Source organism: Geospiza fortis, unplaced genomic scaffold (assembly GCF_000277835.1).
Source record: "Geospiza fortis unplaced genomic scaffold, GeoFor_1.0 scaffold106, whole genome shotgun sequence".
Taxonomy (NCBI): Eukaryota; Metazoa; Chordata; class Aves; order Passeriformes; family Thraupidae; genus Geospiza; species Geospiza fortis.
Genome location: NW_005054377.1, coordinates 1,337,833 through 1,355,331, shown reverse-complemented (window position 1 = coordinate 1,355,331; position 17,499 = coordinate 1,337,833). Strand labels below are relative to the sequence as shown.

The window sequence follows — 17,499 nt, the reverse complement described above, 5'->3', positions numbered from 1 at the left end:
ATCATTTCCTACTGCCAGACCAGACCCCCACAATAAAAGCCCTATAACAGCTAAAAACCAAAAGGCATGTCGATTTTAGATATACATATTGCTTCGAATGCCTTGTCTCCCGTATAAACAAATTATTTTGAGTGGCTTGACTTCAGGGAATAGGAAAGTGAAATGGATTCCTATTTCTCTATTATTTTTAGTTAGGCACTTTATGCAGCTCATAAAGGTGGTTTCAAATAGTTTGAGAATGGCTCAGAAATAGTTATAAAAGAGTTAGAGGCTCGCTCCTGCTTTTGTTGATATTATTAGGATTTTTTTGCCATTGATTCTATAGGAAAAGACTCGTTTGTATATCAGAGGCAGTACCTGCAGACCAAAAAATTGTATTTGTATTTTTCCCCTCAAAATGCATAAATATATCCCTTATTCATGCACAATGATCTGTCTGAGTGAAGCATCAGGTAGAAAAAAAAATTATAAATTAAAAGAAAAAAAAGTTGGATTAAAGCAGTGCCACCAGACATTTTCATGACTGGCATTTTTTTTTCTTGGGACAAACACACGGGCTCTGTGGTTCGAGTACACCTTTACCGTGGCTATATTTAGTGACCAGTTTATCAGGTCACTGTCCAGTGAACTGAGAAATTAAACAAGAGGCAGCAATTCCACGAACATCTGATCTTAGTCCAAACTCACTAAAGAGAGAAGGACCCGTGCAATGCTTAAATGTACCTCAGCCCGCTCGCTTTGGCCTTTTGGAGCACTCATTACATTAGTTAACCTTTGAATTATGGATTTTCACGTGCTCGGTGTGTTTTTTTAACCCCTTGCAAATTGCTTTTGGGAAGCAGGCTGGCTCCCTTCCCTGCTATGCTGAGAGCTCCTCAGCTTCTTTTCCTAGCAGTGTTTCCCTGAAAAGGACGGTATGAACAAACCCATCAGCTGGAGCCTGATAGCTCTGAACCCATCTGAGAGGCTTGCCAGGCGGTGTAAGCATATCTATTGCAATTTCATAGCTTCAGAGAGATCTATTCTATCTAGGCTCTATATCTTCTGTAAATTACCTAATGCTGCCTCAAAAAAAGTGTTTGCCATGGAATGAATTATCTCTATCTATATCATATCTATATGTTTATCATGGCTGGAGCTTTTCAGGCACAGCCCAGACATCAGCAGAGATAACAGAACGTGGAGCTTTTGTGGCTGAGGAGATCTCCACGTCCGTGCGTGCGGCTGCATGTGTCAAATCCCTGCGCCTATGTAAATAAACCCGAATGCAGGGTGTATTTTTAGCCAATGTCAACTTCTCCAGTTGGTCAGGGACTGCCACAACTGCTGAAATGACACAGAAAATAGCACACAAGTATCCACGCAGCGTCCCCACCGCTCCTGCTTTCACTTTATCCCATTTAGTTCTTGTCATCCCCAGCAGAAACTGTTCGATTTTCTTTCACTCCCAAACTCTACTTGCTGCGTGTGTGTGAGCACTCACAAATACACAATTCCCCCTTTCAAAATCTCTGCTTTCTCCTTTCTTTTATTTTTCCTTATTTACCTCCTTTGTCTCTTTTTTCCTCCCTCTCCTTTTCCATCCCTTCATCTCTTTTTCTTCCCTCTTTTTATTCTTTCTCTCCTCCTGTGGTTACTTCCAGCCTCTTTGTCATTTCTCCCCCTTCCATTTCTCTTCAGCTTATCAATAAACCGGGAGAGCAACAGTAGCCGCTTGATTTGTTAGTAATTATAAGCATACTGTTCCTGCAAACGGGATCTCTAGATGAGTGAGATCGCTTTAGAACGACAGCAGGAAATGGTGGGGAAATGGAGCATGGCGAAACTCAGCGTGAAGCTTTCAGTTCTTTACATGTTTACAATTTTCTGTGCATACATTAAGTCTTAGGCTTTTTCTTTTTTCTTTTTTTTTTTTTTTTTTGGTGGTGGTTTTCTGTTGGGCTGCTCGCCACAAACGCGTGAAAATGCGCACAAATGTGAACGCACAAGTGGAGATGGGGTGAAAAAAAGCTGTTTTGGCGACAGTAAAACTAAAGAAATAATAGACTTATGTCCTGCAAACAGCTGCTCAATAAGTGTTTAAACTATGGCTATCATTGCAATAACCCAGCTGAATAATATCGTAGTCGAACAGTCAGTTAAATTCTCAATCAGAAGAAATATTTCTCGTGTTTCTTACTAAAAACGTCGTAGGCAACTTAATTACTAATAAACTATCAAACTACTTTCAAAATTTTTGCTCTGCCTGGGCTTTAAATGAGTAAGAAGTTCTTTGTCCATGCTAACAAGAGGACTTTGCTGTAAGTGGTGATTCGGTCTGACTCAGGAGCCAAACCTAAAACGTCCGGGAGCAGCGCCTGAGACGCTGAAACTGAGGAGTCCCGGATCTTATCCTAATTTTAAGGAACAAACACAAAAAGGGCGCGTTCATCTCACATTTCCTTCTGTCCCCCACGTCCCCTGCTCGCCTCCAGTCCCTCTCCCCCATCGAAAGCTGGGGCTGAATTTCGAGGTGGAATGTAATCCCTCGAAACTGTTCTGCATTTAATTAAAGGGGATCCTCAGGTTCAGTGGGTAACCCGGGAATAAGCACGAAACCGAGCGGCATTGAAGCAGCATCTCCTGAGCCCCACATCTATCACCTGAAAACTGAGGCCAGAGTGGTTCTCAGTTAATCATTGATCAGCTGGTCCGAGGGGTGGGCAGGAAACTCGTGCTGGATTATTAACAGCTGAAAACAAAAGGTTAAGACACCTTCTTTCATGTGTTTCCTGGAAATAGGAGGAACAACGGAGCGTGTTTGCAAGACCATGAATTAAGGTCTTCAAGTTAAAATGGCCTTTCATGCTAAATCAGATGTGAGTGTGCAGGCGATCGTCAGAAACAGCTGAAAGTAAATAAATACATCAGAATAATTTTAAGGTCACTGACTATGCCCCAGAGTCACAAAAAATTAACTTGGGACTCAGGCCATGTAAGGTTTTGCAGGAAGACAACTTCTTTCACCATAGAGAGTGCCAAGGAAATTTCAGATGAACGTTTGACAAGGGGACCCGATCTTTTATTCCTGACACATGGCAAACCTTCTCTAAATTTCAGCAAAAATCGACAGAAAGGCCTCAAAACGTGCAGCCGGTAAGATCTGAAAGCTGAGTTGAATCTGATATTAATGTTCTTGGTGATTATTATCATCGTGATGATTTATCTGGTTCCCTCCCTCCCACTTCCACCATCCAAATCTTAATGGAAGTGGGAGTTAAAGATGATTTTTTAATGTCTCGTTGGTTTTTTTAGGCTGTTAATGTACCGCATCCTTCTCATTATTAGTTTATTGATTGTTCATTGACCAGCCCCCTTCAAATCGTATTAACCACCCTCTGCCAGTTTAGATTAGGGGAGTTTAAAAAGCACCTTTCATTATTTCAGCGCCACCACCACCACGGTGGAGTTCAGGCTTGGTAGCTTAATGCTCGCTCTAATGGGGCAGCTAAGAGACAAGGGGCCGCGGTCCCTGCCTATTGCATTAATAGCTCAAAGGGGGCTAATACAGAAAATTAGCCTTAAACGAGCTCTGGAGATCTCCAAATGAAAGAGCCATTTATCACGCTGGCTACCTTCACTCCACTCGTTTGCTCTCTCTACTGGGAACAACTCATTTCCTCTTAACTAAATTACTTCAGAAATGTCAAGTAAGCTCGGGTAGCAAACATAACAAGAGCCTGGGTATATGTAAGCTGTTGTGTGGGATCGATACGCGAGATAAATCAATAGCTGTGTATGAATCCCTATAATAATTTCCTTAATATTTTGGCAAACCTTTTGCATAGAGAGATAATTCCCTCTGCAGGCCTCAGAGGCCATAAAGGAACAGACACAGCCTGGGTGATATAATTAAGTTTAGCTTTCAAATCCCCATCATACTTTTCTCACTACTTTGCAATGAAAGAATTTTAGGCACTGAGCTAGGACTGGGTGGAGCAGACCCCCTGCAACCCTCTTCTACAGAATATGAGCCACAGGAGTGCTCCTCTGCGCAAAAATCTGTCAATACCTGCGTGTCTGTCTATCTATCCATGCCATCTGCCTGCAAGAACGACTCACAGGGTTTAAACAACTTGTTCTTGTTTCAAAGTACACCCTCACAGCTACAAACTGCAGGGAACAAAGCGAAATTGATACTGAATGCTGTGCTGCTCCTTCCCTCGTCCTGATTAAATATTGACAGCCAAAAACGTGATCTGCTATTTATTACCCATTTTTCTTCCTCTGCACCCAGGAAACTCGCTGTGACAAAAAACCCCAAAAATAAATAAAAAAAGGAATGAAAGAATGCTACAATATTCCTTTATGCTGGAAAGTTTCTTGGATCTCAGCCTTACTTCTAAGGAAGAAAATGCTGCTGCAGTGACTTTTAAAGAGTTGCAAATGCATCTCGGGCTCTTTCTTAGTAACCTTATTTCCAAAGAGCATGTGTCTCCTGTTCATCACGTGTTAACTCAGACTATCTCTTCTGGCTGCAAATAGGCACAAGTAATCCCACCTAGATGGGACTGGGTCTCTTCGGGCAGCAGCTGCTCCATCCGGGGCCCTTGCAATGCCCACACACACGAAGCACACCTAAATGTATGCCTAAAGCATATAAAAACCTCTGCCTAATACGTAATAATTGCAGGCATTGACATTCGAGTGCTACTCGCTAATTGCACCGCCCAGCACGCACATGGAATGTCTGCGCTGTCCTCGTCAGCTGAAGGAGGGAGAGACACAGGCGTGCTGTGTGTTAAAGGAAAAAAAAAAGAAAAAAAAAGAAAAAAAAGAAAAAAAAAGAAAAAAGTATTTTGGATTGTGTATTCTGCGAAAGACCATCATGGAACAACCTTAGAAAGGAGTCTCTCGACCACAAATCAAGCGCCAATTAATCAAATGCACCCAAGAGGGAGTGTATGAGGTGTCAAGTGGGGGTGGGGAAGAGGGAGGAGAGTGAGAAAAAAATAAGTTAAAAATACAACCAGAAACCGTCAGGTTACAGACCTTGAGAACAAACACCACGAAACATTCAAACTGAACCAAAACAGAGAAACATACAACCGTTTTTTCCCCCTTTTCCTTTTAAAGTTAAGTAACTTTCAATTTCTTAAAAAAACCCCAAAAAAACCCAAACCCTTCGACCTTTCAACCAATAGTCATAAATGGTGCTGTCAAATGGTCTTCAAGTTTTCATTAGTTCTTGCTCAAATAACCAGACCTTGATCTTGTGTGTGAGAGACCGTACATGGGTATTTAAATTAAAAAAAAATACAACAACAAAAAATCCCCAAACAACCAACAACGAAACAAACAATAAATACACGGAAAGACCTCATGCTGCCTTCAACACATTTTACATAAACACCCTCCCTGTTATTTTGCTTTACATCCTAGAAAATCGTCGCTGTTAAACTATTTGTGCGCACTTGACAAATAACAAGGTCCTGGAGATTAGTGCCGTTGATAGTAAGCATAAGGGACAGCGTTTTTAAACCTCATCTCTGGTACTTAAAATTGAATCTAGAAATAGAAACTCCTTAGATAATTAAAGATAGCTTTCCCTCCATTTGCAGCGTGTGATCTGTTTAATGTCTATCAGCATAACACAACACTAATCGCCAAGCATCTTCGAGTGACTGTCAGAGAAATGTAAAAAAATTAAGCAGCTGCAATACGCCCAAAATGAGTTATTGTAATTACATTTAATTAGTTTAATTAGTTAATTATTTTGCTTACAGCTGTACAAGAGACTGCAAACATTTGTTAATATCACATTCGCTTTAACAGTATGGGGTGATTCTGCAGTTACACTAAATCAAGGGCGCATATGTAGAAAGATGTAAAAAATGGGCGCGGGGAAGGGGGGAATCTTGGGGGAAGGGGGGAATCTTGGAGGGAGCGGGAAGGGGGCTCAGTCTGCCTTTCCATGGGCATCTCTTTCTCTCCTCTCCCCGTTTGATTCGCCTGGGAAATGCATTTAAGCCCCAAAGGGAATCAACCCCTTCCCCCATTAAAAGCCAAGGGCTCCCCACCGAAGAGAATCGGGGGGAGTAGGGGAGGGAAAGGGGGGCGGTGGAAACTGCGTTGGAGCACGGGGTGCCCCATTAGAGAGGATTCGTGTAATTAAACCCTTTGAAGGGCGGGGGAGGCGGGGATATAAACTTTTCCTTTCTCATATCTTATCCCTTCACTCTATCTGCTGATCCAATCAAACTATTCATCTTGCTGCCATGGCTGCCTGCTTCCCGGAGAAATTCATTGCCCCAAAGTCAAAATATATCATGAAGATATCGCTACACAGTAAAAGTTTGTCTAGCTTGTTGGAATAATCCATACCTTTTTTAATGACAGACTGGTCCAATAAGTTCATACCGCTGTTATTGGCATCTTCAACTGACTGTGGATATAAAAACATCACTATTCAAATTGACTGGATATTAAAGAATCACGTACATAAATCATGTCATTCCAAACTGGAGTCCCTGTTATTTCCATTTATATTAATTCACTAGGGGAGGAGGGATTTTTTTGTTATTATTATTACTATTATTATTATTATTGTTGTTGTTGTTATTTCCCCCAATCGACAAGGAAATTAAATTCTTACAAATTATATAGTCTTCTAATAAAACAAAAGGAGGTGTGAAGCATATGGGGTGCAATACTGGTTTTGTAATCTTATAAAACATAGATATCACATAGACTTCTTTGCATTCCATAAAGCTTTATATTTCTTCCTTTGAAAATGTGGCAATTTGGCAACATCTGCAAGATCTATTGCATGACATAAATGAACACGATTAAGGACAACTTAAATGCTCCCTCCCCTTTCCTCCCCCTCCTCCTTTTTTTTTTTGTTTTTTCTTTTTGTTTGTTTGTTTAACCCTGCTACATCTTACTAATTCAAGGGCCATTTACATTTTATATATCATAGTTTACATTATGGACTTTTAATTAAAGCCTGAGCCTTTCGGAGTGCAGTGCAACGCCCACATCGTACAGGGGACGAGCAGAAAGAGATTTACAGCTCCCGAGGTTGCTTCCATGTCCCGAATTATTGGGGACCGGGAGGGAGGAGCAGGAATACACATTATCAAAAGTATGAACCATCAAACTGATTGTCTAGGAAAAAAAAAGTCTCCGAATTTCAAAGCCTTGTTTCCCCATTTTCCCCCCTTTCTTTCCAGCCTCCCGAGGAGCACACCTGTTATTAAGGCATTAGCTTCCTTAGCGGGGAAGAGAACAAAGACGGGCACAGAGGACACAGCAAATGTTGGGTTTCATTGCTCAAAACGAAAGTGGGCTATACAAACCCCCCCCAAACAAACCAAAATTGCTGCTGAGTCTGTGCTCGGCACAGTAAAGCCATGTCCGAAAAAGAAGAGGAGTCGTAAGAACAAATTATAGCAGAATTCTGACAGGCTCCGTTTTAGGGTACATTCTGAGGTAAAGGGGGACCTTTGGGTTTCTTGGATTTATTATTTTATTTTTCCCATTGCTATTACTAAAGAGTTTGGGTTTTTCAGTGTTATTGCATATTTGGGGAGCTGTCACGTTTTTCCTTGATAAGCAAAGCACCTTTCCAGCAAAGCAATGATTTACTTCACCATGATTTTAACTTTATCTTTGTTATGCTGAGAAGCTGAGCTGATTCGGATCCGGCCCTTATCTCCGTCTCTGTGCTCAGCGGAGACATTCCAGATGGAATGTGGTTTAGGAGAAAATTACATCTCCCCAAAATACGATGGAACAATATTTTCTATGAGAGCTTTCCCTTCATTTTCCTTGAATCCACCCTCAAACGAGTGCACACACAGAGCGGTGCCTTATGTGCTGTGTTTGGGCATGGCTGTGTCTCTCTCTCTCATAATCAATAGGCTACATACCTAAAGGGCACAAAATAAAATTACAAAGTCTTCCCTCCTTTCCCTGAGCAGCTCCCAACGAGGGATGATGAGCAAATCCTGCAGCCTGCTGGAGTGCAGCGTGGCGCACCTCGATGGCACAGAAACCGAGGTAAACGTGAAACATCACCTTCCCTTTTTCTTTCTTTCTTTCTTTTTTTTTTCCCTATCTTTCCTCCTTATCTCACCTTATCTCTGGTTGCGCGCACCCCTTATGCGTGTGCGCGCACTCAGCTCGCTCCATCAGCAACGTGGGTTAGTTGTTGTAGTTAATGAGAAGACTCCTGTCTGATTTTCTATCTAATTACGCCCTCCTGCTGGGTTTTTGTACAGGATATTCGCTCAGCATGCTGGCAGTTAATAGTCACAGAGAGGATCGTAAAGATTTAATTAGGACTGCATGCGGAAACGTGGAAAAACAACTCAGACTTTTAATTACTAGACTTCTTTAGTTAAAAGTGATACCAGGGGTTACTTTATAAGAGACTTGGGTGTTTTGGTGCAACTTAACTTTCCGTGTCTCTAGCTCTAGTACGTAGTTTCAGCGTGAGTGAGGAGGAGGAGGAGGAGGAGCGGAGGTGTGTGTACAGGGAGGGGAAAGGTGATGAGTTTCCAGATATACTTGGAAAATCTGGAGAGGAAGATTCCCCTCCCTTCCCTCCTCCAATAATCTGATAGCGTGAAGCTTCCTAAGTACTACCTATAACCACCTTATTCAACTTCTGTGGATCCATCTGAGCGAAAACCTTAAAAACTGAGCTCTATATTTTCCTTCAAAGACTCTACAGAATCTGAATTTCCCTCTCTATTTTTCCTCCATCGAATCCTTTATTACTGTAATCCTACTTTAACCCAGCCGGTGGGAAAAATATCTGGGAGTGCAAAGGTGGATTTCTTTTTCAGAGTCCGTATTAGATGATGCAAATTTTTGTTCAATAAGGAGGTCTTGGCTTCTCTGTTCCCTGTCTGAAGGTTGTAAATCGCGGATTGAAAATTCCTCTCGAGAGGGGCAGCAATAGCAATACAGTGTGTGCTGTTTACAATAACAGAGCGCTATCGTGTTACAATCACTTAATTCTAGCCCTGGACAATGGCTCACACATGGACTGGATTTGGTGTTTATAAAATAACCACTGTTTCTTTCTGTCACGCACTCTCTTTCTCTGTCTCCTTCTCCTCAGCCCAGCCCATTCTCATGGCACATATTTGATCAGACATGCATCAGCTACAGCAAAGAGAAACATCTTTATCCAACTGTACATCTAGATATCCGTTCAATTTTTGGACAACTGAAATAAGAAAAAACACCCCAGTATTTGAAACCCATCCTGAAAATTATATCTAGTGATGGTGGATAATGTGTATACGTCGCCTGAATAAAAATTCCTGTTGCTAGAAAAGGTTCCCGGAATCTAGAATAAATCCATGTTAAATATCAAGATGGAAAACTGCCCAACTTCATCTGTCACTAGTGGAGGGACAAAAATAGAAAATGCTGAGTGGCAGCAGCGAGTTTTGGGCTGCTTTCCCTCCTGCCTCCGTTAACTTGCAGTTGGACACCTCTCCCTTCACGTGTTTCTCCTTGGGATACCCTCCTCTCCCTCTTCCCCTCCTCCCCCAGCCTGGGAACAAACTTTCAGAAATAAAGGGCCTGTTTAATTTCCTGCTGTCTCAGCACCCCAAACCCAAACCCCAGCCATGGAGCCTCGCCTGTCCCATTCCCATCCCATCCCCATCCCATCGCACCCACCCTGGCCCCGCCAGCCCCGGGCAGCAGTCACGGGTGGCCGCGGGTGGCCCCGATGCCCCCAGAGCATTGGGGGGAGGCACTTTCCGCCAGTGCAGTGCCCTTCCCGCAGAAGGGATGTTTTATTGGGAAACGGATGGAGCACTGCTTTATTTGAGCTCCTTCTTTCCTATTATTTCTTCTCTCCCTTCTCTTCTTTATGTCTTTCTCTCTTTCCCTACGTTTTCCTCTCCTTTCTCTCTCTTCTCTATCTTCTCTTCTTTTCCCCTCTCCTTTCGTCCTTTCTGCGTTTTATCTTTTTCTTCTCTTTTTATCTCTTTCCTTTCCTTCTCTCTCCTCTGATTTACTCTCTTTCTCACAAGAGCACAACAATTACCGGCTATTCTTTGGGGAAAGTGTAAATATCCAGGCACAAGCAGTACCTAACGCCCATCGGCTGCAGAGAGAAAGGAGAGCGATCTGCTTTCTGCATTCACAGAGGTAAAACTCGCCTTGACTTGCACACCACTTTGTCTGAGCCAGGAATGCGAGACGAGACCTGCGCATCGCCCCCGCGGCGGCCGGGGGCTGCCCCCAGGTCTCAAAGCCACCTCGGAAACCCGCAGAAAGCGGCGACCCGACGGTCACTGAGCTCGGAAGCAGGAGGAGATGCAAACAGCAAAACCTTTCTCTTTCTAAAACATTTCGCCCCAGCAAAGCTCGGGGATTTTCCCGTGCAGCCCTGAGACAAGCCTCAAGCCAAAGCAATGCCTGCCCTCCGCTTCCCTGCCGCTCATTCCTCTCATGTTCAGCAGTATCCCCTTTTTCACGGCTATTTTTTATCTTCCCAGCTCCTCTTTCCTCCTTTCTTTTCCCCTTTCTGTAACTTTGAAGTCGTTATTTCATTCAGTGCTCCATACCTTTATCTATCCCAAGACTAAATGCATATACAGATATGATACATGATAAAGAAATTTGGGGAGAAAAATATAAAAACGCATGGAGGGGAACCCCTAAAATCCCGATTAGGAGAGCCTGAGGCAGGATTTGGACCCTGGAGGCTCCAGCCCCAGCCTCGGGGGTCCCCACGGGCTGGCCATGCCCTGCCCCAGCAAGGTGCAGACCGCCCCAGCAGCGAAGCTGTTAAGGGTCCTTCTGTTTTTAGGGAATAACACGTGATGATGAGTTTCGCGTGGGATGGAAGAAAGCTGGGAAATACTGTGCTTTGAGCCCGGCGAAACTCCTTTGTTATCCAAAAGAGGGAATGAAACTATTTAAAATCAGCGCTACGTTACCCAGCACACTTAACAAATAAGGGGGTGGGGGCACGGACAAGGGACTTGTTCCTGATCACCAGTTATTGCTTTTGATTTGGGTTTTGTTTATAATTTCCCTCCCTCCCGGATGAAAAATGTAGTAATTCGACAGTTTCATCAAAATCTCTGAACGGCAGGAAATTGGTTGGGGGGAGGAGGGGGAGGGTAAAGGGGAGTGGAAGATGAGATTGCATGGGAAATAACTGGAATTTGAAAAGCCACGCTTGAACTCTGCCAGCTTTTGAAACACGTGGAATATTTCGAGCAGCATGTCTGCCTTCCCCCTGCACTTTGCTGCTTTGCCATGTAGGGGAGGGTTTATAAAGCAGAGCCTGTGCGTGACAGCGAGGAAATAAATTCTCTTATTAAAAAAAAAAATAGAAAAATAGAGGAAGAGGGAGGGAGAGTACCACAGTTACAAAACCGGTGTGGAAAAAAATGGCAACCCACAGCAATATCGCTGGAAATCCCTCAGTGACCATTCCCAGCCCAGGGACGGGGACTCCAGGAGAAAGAAACGCGGTGCCTTACCTGGACCTCCTCCATGCCTGGGTGTCCGATGCCATGCAGAGAAAGGCTGTCCCCCATGCCGGAGTCAAGGCCATGGTGAGCTGAGTGCAGGAGGACATCTGGCCTCCGTACTGAGTGGTAGTCCCGCCTGGGGTCCAGTCCCGAGAGCTGGGGCAGGGCGGCCCGAGGCTGTGGCAGCAGTGACCCGGTTTCTGATCCCACCTCTTGCCTCTGCCTCTGTCCCCAGGGGTGCTGCTGGGGCTGATGCAAGGGGTTTAGGGAGTAGGGGTCATTGACATGGGAGTAAGGGTCCTGGCTTTGGTGGTAAGGAAGAGGCTGGTAGGGGGGTGGGAAATAAGGCGGCTGGAAATCCGAGGATGGGGTGTGAGAGAGCGGAGGAGCGCTGGAGTAGGGTCCCTGCGAGACGGATCCCAGCTGGGACAGCCTGGAACTGTGGCTGGGCACTCCATCATGCCGGTCCTACAAGCGGAACGACATACAAACAACAACAACAAAAAAAAAAGAGGACCTTTTTTTAGAAAAAATAAAATCCCCAAACCAAAACCAACAACAATAAAAAACCCCACGAAAAATCAAAAGGAGCACAAACCCACCCCGGAGTTAAATAAAATAAAATAGGGTGTAAACAGCTGGAAAGTGGGATTCAGGTGTGCCCCCTTCTCCCTCCACTTATTAGAAATGTTCCAATGTTTTGCACCCACGTCGTGTCTATTCCCAGGAACTATCAAGGAGGGGGAAGGGGAGGGGGTGTGAGGGAGAATTGCTAAATGTCATAATTAAAAATGTAGGACTAGTGCTCCAAATACATGTACGATCTGCAATTTCAGAGCAGTAGTATAATTCCCAATCCACAGCCCCCTCAAATCAAACCAAAGGGGAAAAAAAGAAAACATGAAAAAATTAAGAGCACCAAACCACCCGTCTATCCAGACAACCCACCCCTTCTCCTGCCTAAAGTTTCCCAACATCTGTTTATTCCCTCTGCTCAAGTCCTGTAACTCAAAATCACCAACCCATTTTCACGTGGAAAAGCCCAAAAAGAAAGTTGCACTTCTCAGAAGACTCCGAGGTGAGAAGTTGTGTGAAAATGGGCTTGGGAAAAAGAAAAAAAAAAAGGAAAAGAAAAAAAAAATAAAAAAGAAAGCAAAAATAAAAATTACAGGGAATCTTTGCTTAAGGAGGTCTACCCCTTAAAAATAATATAAAAAATCAAATAAAATAAAAACGAGACATCGGTATTGAACATCCAGACGCTATGATTTCTGCAGCAACTTCCAATGTCTTTTGTTTCCTTTTCCAATATTATATTCCGGAGAATGGGCAGAGGCTGCAGAGAAAAGGTGGGAGAGGAGTTTTCTCCAACTCCAACGCACTGAAGCTGCGAGGTTAAAGTAAACAAGAAAAATATCTATTCCACAAAGTGTAGTTCAAACCCCCACAAGCAATGGCACACATGGCTTTAAAAAAAAAGAAAAACAACAAGGAAAAAAAAGTTCTTTTTCTCCCTGCTCTCCCCCCCAGACTCCCCTAGCTCAAATCGGGAACACACAATGCAAAAAGGGAGAAGCAGCTGCAAGCCTCCTCCAATTATTGTGCTAAATTACCAAGCCAAAGGCGTTTAAAAAGACAGAGAGAGGGAGAGAGAGACACAACAGATCGAGAGAGAGAGAGAGAACATGCAATTCTAGTACAACATGGATCCAAACTCACCATGGCGGAATAGGTGTGGACTAACATCTGGAAATAAAAAAAGTCTTGTAATAGCTAAAAATAAAATAATGGTGATAAATACTAACAATTGGAGGGAAAAATATCAAGGAGATCTGCAAAGGGACGTGTTGGACACAGGAGAACAGCTTGAGATATTTCGAAGTCTATCCATCAAAAAAAAAAAAGGTTAAAAAAAAAAAAAAAAAAAAAAAAAAGACCAGTGCCCCCAAAACCGAGCCTGGAAACCTCTATCTACATATATGATTTACCCCTCCCTCTCGGGGTTTTTTTTCCTCCTTTTTTTTTTTTTTTTTGGTTTTTGTTGGTTTTGGTTTTTTGTTGTTTTTTTTCTTTTTTTGCCTTTGAGCTCCCAAATACAATCCTCTTCAACCCAAGGCTAGGCTCAGACTGCTCCGCTACCCCTTCCTCCCTTTCCTTCTCTACACCGCCTCATAATAATTGATATTCATGACTATTAATATTACACGACTACTTTAAAGGGAGAATGCAGGACCAAATGGAGCGTGAAGCTGGCAGCCAGCTCGAGAGCTCCCCTACTATTGTAAATGACGTTCATTCAGTGGAGAATTACTAGATGTAATCAGACGAGGGGGGCTGGCAGAGGCAGAGTTTGGGGAGAGGGAGAGGGGGGAAAAAGTTTAGCGAGGAAGAAGCAGAACTTCAATTAACTCGAGCGGAGGAAGATGCGGAAAGTGGAGACTGCTGAGCTGGAGCAAGGAAGAGAGATGAAGCAATGCTTGAGGCGGAGGAGGAGAAGAAGAAGAAGAAGAAGAAGAAGAAGAAGAAGAGGAGGAGAAAAGTATATTTCCTTTTCATTTTAATATATATTTAATTATACATTCCTAGTACGAGGAATTGATTGCCTTTGGTGCTTTTGTTCTTGCAGTTTGGTGTTGGGGTTTTTAAGCAAATAATGAAGAAAAAAGAGGCTTTTCTTGGTTTTTTTTTTTTTTTTGGTAATTTTTAAAGGAATGAAAGAAGAAATGTGCAGTCACTGTAACATACGTCTATTTACAGTGAAGATTAAGCCTTTTTGGTGCGTGTTACAGATCATATTTATTCACAATAGCCAAATAAATACTTGAATCTGCATTGTTGGGCTCCACTTTTTTTTTTTTTTGTCTGAATCATCTTTCTACTGCCTGATATGAAAAAAATAATATATACGTACATAGATCTCCCGATTTCCACCCAAATGTGAAATGCATGGAGTGAATTTTAAAGGATAGTAAATTTATAGTTTTGAGGCAAAGCCAGGGGCGATATAAAACCTTTTTGATGTTGCAGGAACCCGTTCAACTGGACTGTCTGCCATTTCTGTTAAAGTTCAACTTACGTTCCTTCCTAAATAGACTCACGCTTCCCAGAGCTGCCCCCCCTGCACGCACACGCACACGCACACACACACACTTTTGTTTTAAGAACAGATTCAGTTTAAGTGGCTGAGACGCCTCTACCACGGTGTTGTTAATTATACATCGGAAAGAAGCGAGAGAGAAATATTTTGAACATAAATCTAGAGGGTTTAAGGCCTTAAAAAATAAAAGGATAACAATTTTTTTTCCCTTTGGCGAGGCTACGCGTTACAAAATGCCCTGGAGCGCATCCCCAAGTTAGGATCCACCCTGCCTGCGGCCAAATCCCATCCAACCTCTCCCCCAACTCTTCTCTCCCATGGCAGTCTACAAACGTGGGTGTCCGTAAATCCACAGCGCCTTAAGACCCCTTATCAAAAGCAGGGTAGAAAAAAAGCCCTCATCCCTCGGCAGCAGGGACGGGAGATGTTTTGTCGCCTGCTGCTGCGGGCAGAGAGAGACAATGGCCGGGCTGTGCCGGGAGACGGGGAGGGAAAAGCAGCGAGGGCTCAGCGGGCTGGGGACACGCGGGGACACGCACAGACACACGGACACACAGACACACACACACGTGTGTGCTCATTCTCTGCTCCTTCTGCAAATGCTGTTTTTGCCGATGGTAATTAGCCTGACCGCAGCTTTTAGGAGTGAGACATTTCTCCCGGCGCGTCCCCTCCCCGCTTCCCTCCATCCCGTCCTTCCTCCGGCCGGGAGCAGCCGGAGCTGTACCTTCCCTCGGTCTCTTCCTGCGCTTTTCCCGGGAGTTTCCCCTCTGTAAGTGCCAAGGCGCTCCCGGAGGGGAGGTGCGCCGGGGCTGGGGACGGGGCGGCCCCGACGGCGCTTCCCGGGGGGCTCCGGCCGCTTCCCGATCCCAGCCCTGCCCGGCTCCTGCCCGACCGCTTCCCAGTACTCGTCCTCTGCCCGATCCCCGGCCCCTGCCCGGCACCCAGCCCCTCGCTCGGAATCGCTTCTCTCCTTGGTACCCAGCCCCTGCCCGCTCCTTGCTCGGTCCCCGGTAGCTGCCCGATCTCACCCCGGCTCCTGTCCGGTCCCAGCCCCTTCCCTGTCTCCCGTCCCTGCTCAGTGCCCAGTCCTTTCCCGGCCTCTGTCCAGTCCCCTGTCCCTGCTCCGTCGCTGGTCCCTGCTCGATCCCCAGCCCCTTCCCAGACCCTGCCACCTCCCTGACCAGCCCCTGCTCGGTCCCCGGTCCCGGCTCAGAGCCCAGTCCATCCTGGCCCTTGTCCTGTCCCCCGTCCCTTCCCTGTGCCCGGTCCCCGGTCCCTGCCCGGCCGCCTCCCCTCGGAGCAGCTCCCGCGCTGGAGGTGGCGGATTGCGCCCTTCTGAAAAATCTCCCCCCATGATCGCCGTGCAAAACGCCTCCCACTCAATTAAAAAATAAAAACAATAGAAAAAAAATTAGAATATTGTTTTTGTGGAGGGCCATCCTCGCTCATCTTTTCAGGGTTTTTTTTTTTTCCCCCCTCGTTTCTGAGAAAACCCCGCACGCCGGTTTAACTTACAAGGAACACACTCGCGGAGCCCGTTTAGGAAAGATCCAGCTCAGGAAACCGTGCAAAATTAGGAAAGGTTTCGCAGTGTTTGAGCTGTGATTTTTTTTCCTCCCTCCTTGGTTTTCTTTTTAACCTTGAAAATAAGATCTGGATAAAGCTCACAACTTTTCCTGTTCGCGGACTATGCGGAGCTGCCTCTGCATCGGTTCGGGCGTGTGAACTCACACACGCACAAGAATGTATGTGCCGCTTAATTAATGCCAGTATATGTACACATGCACATCTTATCTGTGGGTGTAGAGGTATTAAAAAGTCGTAAAAAACATATCCGATTGTGAAAACAAGAAAAAAACAATAGTAAAAAAATCCATATTCGGGTTGATCTGAGCTTGGAATTGCAAAATAAAAAATAAAAGAAAGAAATGCATCCAGTCCCTGAATATCGGATAGTGTGTCTTTTCTATTTTTTCTCTCTTTTAAAAATTTTTCTCAACATTTGTCCATACTTAATCGAATTATATATAATTGGAGATCTAAACAATCAAACTCTTGCCTTTAAGTTGCCTCATTCCAATCCTCAGATCATTTCTTTGATGTTTTAAATCGCATCAAACAGCTTTTCCATGAAAAAAAAAATAAAAAGTTTAGGACTTGGCATGCTGAATACAAATATGCAAATAAATAAGCATTTAAGCATTTACTCTCTGTTTCCCATCTCTATATTCGTATGTGCTGCTGTATGCCTCTATTTCTGCCTGGATGTATATGTAGAGCTATATATGCATTATATAGCCATGCCTGTATCTATATGCTAGATGTATATTTAAATATACATATACTCTCTTACTCATATGCATATTATATACTCACCTCATAGATATCTTCATACTTGACATTTTCAACCAGTTTCCAGAGCATGATGGCAGGCTGTTCTCTAGGAGGTGAGTGCATTCATGTGAAGAGCAGATGTCTGGATTCTCAGTACTTCTCTGTCTGTAATGATCCATCTATAATTGGAAATGGGGGACAGACACCAAATCCGACGTTCCTCTTCCATCGCAACTTATATCTGTTGTCTGAAACAATAGGCTGCAGAAGCCTACCTCAATGGGATAGTAAAAAACATTATCTGTTACATAGTTACATATAGCTACGGACATATATGTGACTAGATATAGACATATACACACATATAGAGACTTATATGCAGGCATATAAAATATATACATACACTGAGCTGCACGATCACACATTTACACACACAGGCGCCCACACACACGTTTATCTCTGAACAGGCAACTTTTCTCCATGTATAGACACATTAGTTGCCACATTTAGATATGTAAATTATATATATTCTTCCACATGTGGGCACATGGAGACTGCATGTTACATATG

The 17,499-nt window shown here is 44.0% G+C and overlaps 1 protein-coding gene across 7 annotated transcripts in view; it reads right to left on the bottom strand.

Moving 5' to 3' along the window:
• TFAP2B (transcription factor AP-2 beta) overlaps positions 1-17,192 on the bottom strand; it is a 33,261-nt gene extending 16,069 nt beyond the window's left edge. For 2 of the 7 annotated variants that reach the window (XM_031060260.1, XM_031060261.1), the window contains exons 1-4: positions 16,972-17,191; positions 13,215-13,241; positions 11,505-11,963; positions 6,364-6,424 (exon numbers count right to left, since the gene is read on the bottom strand). In XM_031060260.1, the coding sequence (XP_030916120.1) occupies positions 6,364-6,424; positions 11,505-11,963; positions 13,215-13,241; positions 16,972-17,052 (628 nt within the window). In that variant the 5' untranslated portion in view covers positions 17,053-17,191. Of the gene's footprint in view, positions 1-6,363; positions 6,425-11,504; positions 11,964-13,214; positions 13,242-16,971 lie in introns of all 7 variants that reach the window. The other 5 variants (XM_031060259.1, XM_005424944.2, XM_031060263.1 and 2 more) reach the window with 5 other exon arrangements.
• Between the last annotated feature and the right edge of the window lie 307 nt (positions 17,193-17,499).